The 10667-nt window shown below is 30.9% G+C and overlaps 1 protein-coding gene across 1 annotated transcript; it reads left to right on the forward strand.

The window, feature by feature from the left end:
• Nucleotides 1–3974: 3974 nt before the first annotated feature.
• LOC124534358 (4-hydroxyphenylpyruvate dioxygenase-like) lies at nt 3975–9320 on the forward strand. The gene is made up of 10 exons (XM_047110153.1): nt 3975–4010; nt 4527–4625; nt 5078–5179; nt 5955–6167; nt 6710–6810; nt 7022–7126; nt 7339–7426; nt 7707–7829; nt 8475–8714; nt 9231–9320. Exons 2-10 carry the CDS (start codon nt 4533–4535, stop codon nt 9303–9305), a joined length of 1140 nt encoding a protein of 379 aa, XP_046966109.1. The 5' UTR covers nt 3975–4010; nt 4527–4532; the 3' UTR covers nt 9306–9320.
• The last annotated feature ends 1347 nt before the right edge of the window (nt 9321–10667 follow it).

The following is a 10667-nucleotide window of genomic DNA, read 5'->3' on the forward strand; positions in this document are numbered from 1 at the left end:
AAAAAAAAAAAAAAATACATACGAATTGATAACCTCCTCCTTTTGGAAGTCGGTTGAAAATGAAAACACTCGACGGCAAATTGATGCGATATCATTGAAAGGCTTGAATGTTTTATGATATTATTATAGAACTTTGTCAAATTAAAATGGTTACTTATATGTATCTAATTGTAGTTAAGTAAAATAATGCTAAATTATAAATAAAGATAAGTTTTCTTTATATTCTTTATATTTCTTCTCGTTTCGAAGACATCTCATTTATAAGATTATAAAGAAGAAACTTATCCGCGGGAAGTCCGACTTGTTGATGAAATAAAATCGTTCTTAATTCCATAGAATGAAATATTTATATTTCCATCTGATGTAAATCGATGAGTCGATAAACATATATATTTGACATGAAAATAATAATATCGTGAATTCTTACAAAACACCATTTAAATATGTAGAGATGTTATCGCTTATCAACGGATCTCGAGGTATCATTTCTGTGAATATATAATTTTTTTCTAATACAAATATATTCGATGGCTTTATCTGTTATATCGATATAAAAATGAGTATTTTTTTTCTTGTTAAGTTTTATACAATAAAAGGGCAAAATCGTTTATATAATTGCTAATCTTTGATCCTAATTTGACTAACTTTTAAATATAATAAGTGAAAAATCACGAAAAAGACACAAGTAAAAATATAATTATAAGTAGACATTTTAAACCAATTCGACTTCATAAGTTTTTTAATGGTATAGGTTGGCGGACGAGCATATGGGCCACCTGATGGTGGTCACCATCAACCATAGACAATATGCCACCAACCTTGGGAACTAATATGTTATGTCCCTTGTGCCTGTAGTTACACTGGCTCGTACGTAATATGTCGTATTCATAATAGACAATAATAAAACTAAAAGATACATTTACCAAACCGAATGGAGAATCACTTCAGATGTTTTCTTTTTTTTAATAATATTTTATATACTTATACCTAACTAAGCACCTAAGTCAAACAGGTCACCCCCATAGACAGCGCTGTGCACGAAGTGTTATATACTCCTTTAATCACAATCCACCGACCATAGCTAAGTAACTACAAGTAGAAAGGACTATAAATTTTATTAATTGTAAAATTACGATTCAAAAATGCTTGTAAAAAAGCCTACTGGAATCAAGTTTATTTTGATTTTTTTAAATTTCTATCGAAATATAACTAAGATTCTATCTTAATTCACATGAATCACTAAACCACACCACTGCGTATTGGCAATGTCAGGAATGGTTAATATTTTTTACAGCGACACTGTCTATTTACCTTTGTGACCACCATCGAATGGTCTATTTGCTCCTCCTATATATCATTAAAGCGATATGTTCCTTGTACCTATATTTACACAGGGTCACTCACTAGGTTTTGACTGAGAATTAAATATGTTAGTGGAACGTATCTACCCAGATAGGCACAAAAACCACCAATATGCTTGTCTGTCCATCTAAAGACATCATTATATTTACATTTGATATATATAATTGATACTGATTATTAAAATTATATTATGGGTTACCGTTTTATTATAACATTATGAATAAATTAAATCATAACGAACATGAAGATCATTATTAATAATGTTTCAAAATTAATAACAGATCGACAAGAGAGATAAAATATCAATATAAATAGTAAAGTTCTAGAAAAATCATAGTTTAGTTTGTTTAAATTGATCGAACTGTGTCGTGCTTTTTTAATAACATTTTTTTATACGAAAGGTAAATATAAATAATATTCAATTATTAATAAATAAGCGTTACAACTATTAATAATTGAACACTTATTACCACCTTTACTGTCCATGAAGTTTTTCTATCGTTCAAAATTTTTATTTATCTTTAAAAAGGATAGATTTATCTAATTTATTATTCGTATTATTTTTAAAAATATATTTTACCGTTGAGCAGCATTGCTTAGTACTTAGTCTGGTTTGATGGTTTGATAGCCAGTGTAATTACACGCATAAGAAATTCCTGAGATAATGTTTGATGACGTATTTATTTTATTAATAACTTGTAGTGACTCGCGGCTTCACTCGCGTTTTACGGTGTTGGCTGTCATGTTTTCAGCAAAAAAGTAGCTTATGTCCTTTCTTGGGTGTCATATTTGCTTCATAGAAATTTCATGAAATGCGGTTCAGCGGTTCGGTCGCTACAGACAGACAGAGAGAGTTTCTTTCACATTTATAGTATTGATATATATTTTGCTGGAATAAGAATTAAAATCCGTAGTAGAAATTACCACGACCAATAATCTCTCAGTAACGAGATCTTTTAAACTGTATCCTGTTTGACCCATTGTTTTGTAAGCACGGCTTCTTCCATAAAGATCAATAAGAGAGCTAAAACTCTGCTTAAAGTGTCAATAATAAAGAAAAGAACTGCTTGGACGAGAAACACTGTATAAGCCGAATATTTCCACCTTCTTTAAACACATATATCTAATATAAGTTCACAGTACGACCTTCTATATCGAATAACATACATTTAAAGTTTTATTACTTTATTTGTCCTTAAAAATTGTCACTTTCACAAAAAAAAATGACGGGACGTACTTGGTAATGGGTAACTGAAAAAAACTATACAATTATTCATAAAACTTACACCAAAAGATAGAGCTCGTATCAGAGATAAATAATATCTGAACTTATAAATGCGTAAGTAACTCTGTTTCCTCTCCACGATTAAATCGCTGAAACGATTTTGATTATATTTGGTATGGAGATAGTTTGAACTCCAGAGAAGGCTCCTTTTCCTTTAATTCTTAAGGTAAAATATTATAAAGCTCACGCAGATTAACCCGTATGCTCAGCGAGTATTTACTATGTAATTATTTCAAGCACTGGCATCACTAATCGTTAAACTTAATTTTACCGATGCAAAATAGGGTTTCATATTAAGTAGTATCTTATAATTAAATGGATCTGTTCTACGTGTAGGCGTCCTTGTTTAGAACTAAGGCTCTATCACAAAACAAACCTCTTGATATCCAAGTTGTTCTATTACAATAAAATAATAAATATTTTTTTCTTTCCATACAAAAATCTTTGGTTAGGTATTACTAAACTCGGCGGTATCATTACGAAAAATTGCTTTAAAAGCACTTTTTGTTTCATTATACATTTGATGATTGTAGTATGTACATCATACATAATAACTAATAATATTAATTGCATAATAATATACATTACATATAATACAAGTACATATATTCACGGTTGATGAATTTAACTCCAAATTAGCGGCCCAACGCCACGTTGATCGAAATCTATCATTTGCATTTATTGACAGAAAATTTTCACGAAAACCATCAACTGTACGTATAAAGCATGTATAAAGTCTGAGCCCTAGCAGGCATTACTTCCAACTGAGATTAACTCTTTATATAAGCATTTTACATAATTCAAATATCGTAATGGACTTTCTATCATTTCACAGATCATTTCTGGAAAATAATTATTTTCATAAAATGCTAGTTGTTGCCCAAGGTTTCGCTGGCGTCTTAGTGGTATCACGTGTTATGAAAAAAAGGAGCCCTTGTCCTACCTTGGAGTTCCAGTTTGCTTCATAACAAATTTCATCAAAATTAGATTCATTGGTTTGGTCGTGAAACAGACAGACAAACAGATAGAGTTGCCATCACATTTATAATATTAATATAGATTAAAAATTAAAACATATGCTTATGTTAAAAAGTAGGATATATTAAAATGTATTGCATTAAAGTAGAACTTGGTTTTATTAAAGTAACATATTTATTATCCAGTCGCTTTTAAGCTCTGCAATGTTGCCTCTCATTTGTATTCTGAAAACGCATCGATACAAACAAGTAAGCGTCATGCTCGGTGCTTAAATTACTTAATTATAACTTAGAAACAACATAAAGTCTGTTGCCTTTCCAATAAATATCGCATTTACATTCGATTGCGAAACGAGTTAAAAGAAAAAGAAAGAAAATATTAAAATGTTAGTGATTAAAATAAAACAATTAAAATATAATAATAAATATTATAGTTTTGTTAAAAAAAAAGTGTATGCTAATATTATAAACTAATTGTGCCCACAACTTCTTGCGTGTTTAACAGAGTTATTGTTGTAGAGTATGTTACTCCTTATTACATCATCTCTCTGCCAGTGAAAGTTTCGTGAAAAATGGTCCAGCCGTTATAGAGAATAGCCGGAACAAACAGACAGACAGACAAAAAAAAATTGTGTTTAAAAACATATGCATTTAGTAAAAAGCGGTTATTACAATATTACAAACAGACACTCTAATTTAAAGTTAAGAAAAAGTAAGTCGGTTACGCTTTCAAAGCCAAACCACTGAACTGAATTTGATGAAACTTATTACGAAGCAAATTTGAACTGCGAAGAAAGACATAAGCCTATTTTAATTCAAATACCCACGACCCTGCTCAATAGGTTAACGCAAGCAAAGCCGCTGGTGAAAACTTGTATTAAATAGTTGTTATTTGTTTTCAGTGCAAAATGACAAAAGCAGATCGAAACGTCATTAAAGCAAATACTGGCAAAGTATTAAATTTCGACCATCTTACATTTTGGGTGGCGAATGCGAAGACGGTAAATTCAACAAATATATACTTTTTTAAAAAGTTTACTATCAAAAACATTTTCATACTAAATTTAATTATAAAAGCTTGTATGCAGACGCATAGTCGTTACAATAAAATATACTACTTTTAGGAAAAATGAATGTCATATTATCGTCTATGCTACTTAAATATAGCATAGGTTGATATTTGTAACGATAAATGATGGTTCTTTGAAGAATGTTAGCTTAAGAATGTTTTACTGAAACACCACACATATAAAAGATTTATTTATTGGTGATGATTTATATATTGATTGATGAAATATTTTGTAACAATTTTGGTAAAATCTATTGTTACTAATTGTTTTACATACATTTTCACATTGCTTATGTATTTTATCACTATTATACGTATATAATTATCGACAATTGTTATTAATGTATGATAAAATAAAATATATTATTTTATTTTTTCTTTCAGGCATCTAGTTACTTTATCACCCGTTTCGGATTTAAACCTTTAGCTTCCAGAGATTCATCAGAAGACAGACCTGTTGTTTCCTATGCCGTTCAACAAAATAAGGTACGTAAATAGATACCTATTGACTTCCAAGCAGGATATGTTAATTTAAATAATTGTATTTAACTAACATGACTTTGTATTTTTTAAATGTTAAAAAAGAGTAACTACTGAGTTTCTTGCCGGTTCTTCTTGGTAGAATCTACTTTCCGAACCGGTGGTAGCTTCACTTAATTGTAAAATGTCGATTCAAAAGTGCTTGTAAAAACCTACTTAAATAAAGTTTATTTTGATTTGATTTGATTCATTATAATATTGAGTGAATAGTGAAAGAAGAAAAAATGAATGAATATTTGGTTGTAAGGCTTCGGGGTAGCACAACTACCTATCATATATTCTACCTCGAAACAGGAATACTTATCGTTAGTTTGTTGCGTTATGGTTTAAAGGGTGAGTGAGCCTGTGTAACTACAGGCACAAGTTCACTGTAACTCAGTTCCCAAAGTTAGTGAAGCATTGGTGACATAAGGAATTATTATTTTTTCTTACTGTACTAACCAGTTGGCATTTGCCAGTCCGCCAAATTATGGCATAGAAATATAATACAACGTAAAAAAATACCAGAGGTACGAAACGTCTATCCTAATATAATAGCAATTTATTGAATATGAGTTTTTGCTTTGAAGATTTTAGTATTAACGAAGCTTACATTATGAACTTTATATAATTAATTGATTTATATGAATTTAAATTATGTATAGTTTGAAATATGTTTTATTAGTAGCCTAGCGAAATTGAAATGGGTATGTTCTATCATGATTAAATTCCCTTTTTCCAGATAATAATTATATTCGAATCGCCTGTTTCGAACGAGAGTGAAATAACAAAAGATTTAGCAGATCACGGAGATTTCGTCAAAGACGTAGCGTTCGAGGTATCTGATCTCGACGCAATCGTGCAAAAAGCGAGGAAAGGGGGCGCGGTTGTCGTCAAAGATGTCACCGAGGAAAGTGATAAGAATGGAATCATAAGATACGCAGTTTTGAAAACGGTAAGTCGCCAGCAGATTAGCCTCGCTCTTATATCGACTGTATAACGTTACATTGTGTTCTTAATATTGATTTCGTATAAATATTACTTCCTTTCACAAAAACAGTCTATATAGGTCAATGACGTTAGTGCTTCTTTTTTAAAGAACTAGCACTGCTCTAAATATTAATTAAGGATTTACTAATATTCCTATAATATCCCTCTTTTTAAGTTTATCACTTGTGTTAGGACTGGAGCCGACAATAGGCCAATCAGTCAGGATCGATCCCGCGATTTTTTACATCGCTAAGCGGTCTGTAAAGCGCTTTTGACGCTTAAATTATTTTAGTATAGTTATTACCAAAAGCTTTAGTTTCAGTTTTAGTTTGATGATAAAATTAAAAGAATCAATTTACTAGATTTGTCTTATTCAAATATTGAAAGGCATTAACACACGGCACCCAAAAAAAAATATGCTTCTTTCAATGTTTATTGAACTTCAACTAACCGCTAATAACTTCTATCGCACATAATAAATTGTATAATATGAGTTACATATTTCAGTACGGTGACAATACCCACACGCTAATCGACAGGTCTAAGTACACTGGTCTGCTGTTCCCCGGATACCAAGCGCTTGAAGACGATCCTCTGAATGAGCTATTGTAAGACCCATTAAGATAATAAGCTTACAAGTTTGTACTACGTCTTTAATAAAAAAAAATCTATAAAAAAATGAACTTTATATTTGCTTATGAATAACAAAAAGGCAATTACTGAATTTTATTTTCAATTTTAATACTTATTCAATTATCCTCTGAGTGCAGAAGTCAAGAAGGCCAACTGTTAAAAATTTAAAAAGTGTATCTTTTTCAGGCCCAAAACTAATTTGAGTTTCGTAGATCATGTGGAAGGTAATATGGCTGATGGAACGCTCGAGGATTCTGTGACTTGGTATGAGAAGAACCTCAATATGCACAGGTAAATAAAATATAAAATTTGTTCCTACTTATCAAATTACTTCCTATTGTTTATAAGAACATTCCAAATTTAAAAAAGTTGAAACTAAGATTGAACCTGTTGAATTAATAATATTATATGCTATACTTTCTCTGAAACGAGTTACAGCCTCCTTTATGAGATTGGCGTAATACTTGTTAGGTGTTATGAATAAAAATATATAAAATCTTTAGGTTCTGGTGCGTGGACTACAGCCACGACTTGGTGCCGTATTCTTGTATTAACTCCGCTTCTGTTATTAATCAGACGGAAACTGTACTCGTAAGTATTTCTGTTTCAACACAGACGCCGTATTTTTATTGAAATGCATATTTTTAGATACTCATAATTATGTGCTTATATTATAATTAAATTAACGTAGGTATTCTTTTTGTTGTTGATTAATTTCTACTCATGTATTTAGATGATAATATTATATAATATTCTTTTAGTTATCATATTGTCATTTACTACTTTTTTAAGTACTTTATCATATTGAAACTGTCAAATATATACAAGTTTTTTAAGTTGTTGGTAAATATATTCATGAAAAAAATTACAGCTTTCGCTAAACGAAGCCGCGAAAGGAATCCGGCCTACAAGCAAAGCTTCGGAGTTTGTAAAGGCTCTGGGCGCGTCGGGAGTAGAGCACATAGCGCTTTATACCGATGACATTGTATCTACCGTGAGTACTAAAACAATTGAAATAAAATACTACCCTTCGTTCCTATGTACAGTCAAAGTAAGAAAATCTTTGTCAGTTTTCAAATTAATTACTTTATCAAGTAAAAACTTTTAGTACCTTTTGAATCTTAATATCAAGTCATTGCGACGCAATATGTCATTCTCGATCGATAAAGCAGAATATCGCTCAGATGAGCACACGAAAAAAGATCTTAAGGTGACGAACCTTTTCTTACCCCGACTGTACACAAAATACATACACATAAATTGCTCCATATTTTTGACTCTTTACATATGCTCATTTCATATGCTTATTTTTATACATATAAAATACTAACGACCCACCCTGGCTTCGCACGGGTGCAATAGCTGATACCAAAATGTGACACAGCATGTGTTTATTTATGACATGACATTAAAATTGTCTTCTAAAATTGTCAGCGTTTCTGTACCACATCGAATCAAAAACCGCATCAAAATCCGTTGCGTCATTTTAAAGATGTAAGCATACATAGGGACAGAAAGCAGTAACCGATTTTACTTTATACTATGTAATGATAATGATTTTTGTAACTTCAAAACTTTTGTTAGCATTTTTATGACAGGTTCTAATTTTCTCTATATTAATATTCTAAATTATTTTCAGATGAAGAGCTTGAAGTCACGTGGCGCTGACATTTTGACCTGGCCGTCTACATACTACGACCTGATTAAGGAGAAACTTAAGGATAGTCCTGTGAACGTAAACGAAAGTATTGAAGAATTGAAAGAGCAGAACATTTTGATCGACTTCGACGAAAGAGGTTACATGTTGCAAGCCTTCACCAAGCACTTGCAAGTTCGCCCCACTTTATTCATTGAGATAATACAAAGAAGGAACCACAGGGTGGGTATAGTTAAACTAAGGCTCTGTCTTATTAATAATATGCGAATTTATAGCAAGATTAATAGTTAGATGTCAGTCCAGTGGTTACAATACGTGACTTTTATAATATAACCGATGACTCTGAGTTCAAGAAACACTGACTTAATGTCCTTAATTTATATTTAGAAATGATTTAGTACTCGTCGTTTAGGATATCTTCAGGAGAATATACACGTCGTGTATCAGAATCAACCATATGTATCACCAAACTGCATTGGAGCAGCGTGTTTAAGTGGGTTTCCAAATATATTCCGCTAAACTCCTTATTCAACCGTGTAACTCTTACTTAATTATAATTATTACATTAAAATTTAAGGTTTAAACTAAGATAATATCCACCTATATCATTTGTACAACGTTGAGACTTGTTACAATTCACTTGTTCCTGTCATGATGACGAGATGAATGAAATGAACGATGAACTCTTTGCATCGTCCGATATAAATAAAATAAAAATAAACGTTTCTTTTTTTATAGGGTTTCGGGGCTATGAACTACAAATGGGTGTTCGAGGCTATTGAGCGCATAGACAAGAAGGAATCAGACAACTAAAAGAACATAGATAATATGAAAAACATTACAACGCTAATAGTAATATGTCAACTTGTATAGGCTATTTGACAATTCAAAAATAAAGTGTCAATTATTGTAATCAGTGTATAATATGACTTTATAAATGGTTATTTATCAACGAAAGTTTAAAATAATACTTAATTTATTCAAAAAGTCATAAATGCAATGCAAAGGTTTGTCACATGACACAAAACGCTCCTGATTGGCCGGGCTTATAATGAAGTCACTTACTTGTTAACCTTGCTTTTTTACTATGTGTAACACAGATTAAAATACAGGTAAGTGACGTCACCGACCCTATTGCAGCGCCATATTGTCCAAGTAGCGTTTTCAAATATGGCATTTTTAATATGAAATTTTTTGGCAAATATGTACTAGAAATTAAAAAAACAACTATTACTGGGTTGCTTAACCTCTAAATAATATAAAATGGTTTTTAAAAACCAGTCAAATAGCCTATTTTATGCCTAGTTGAATGAGTGAATGAGTCTTGACTTGACTTGAAAGATGGTGCTTTTTATCTGAGCAAATTTTAATGTGGAATAAAAATAAGGAAGGATTACATTCATTATCGTTGATTACAATTACGAAAACTTTATTTTCATTACAATTATATATTTTTATTGTTATATTATGTAAAAATGTAGAACGTGTATCAATGGTGCTGGTATTTTTGTACTTATAATAAAATAAATTATCAAATTTCTAAATTGTATAAACGTTATTAATAATATATAATAAAATACTTCGATTTTTTTTCATTTAATGATACCAATATTTCACCAATCTCGAGATGTTATGTTGTTACATTGGCTCACTCGCCTTCAAACTCAACCCAGCAATACTAAGTTTTGTTCATTGGCAATTTATTCTAATATTATAAATGTAAAAGTAACTTTGTCTGTCTGCCTGTTGATCGCTCTTTCAATACCAAACCGCTAAACCGGTATTGATGAAATTTGGTATGAAGCAAATTCTAACTCAAGGATGGATATAGGCTTTTTTATCGTAGTAGGATATATAAGTGGGTGGTATCTACGCAGTCATGCATTTAGCCCTTTCACATAGTCTAATTCAATTAAACCAATAATAATAGATAAATAATCGAAAAAAGGTAATTTCACTATATCACTACTTAAAATAACGCAACTGAGAACTTAGCATAATGACCAATCTATTCATCGTTTATAACACTGAACCTGAACTACCTAACTATATAACACGTGAAACTGGATCGGAGCCTGCCTAACCTAACCTAACTGGAAAATTGGAGTTTATCGATGACAAATTTCTTTAATTCTTTTAGGTTTTTCATATTTTTTATCTTGTACAACCGTAGTA

This window comes from Vanessa cardui, chromosome 12 (genome assembly GCF_905220365.1).
Source record: "Vanessa cardui chromosome 12, ilVanCard2.1, whole genome shotgun sequence".
Taxonomy (NCBI): Eukaryota; Metazoa; Arthropoda; class Insecta; order Lepidoptera; family Nymphalidae; genus Vanessa; species Vanessa cardui.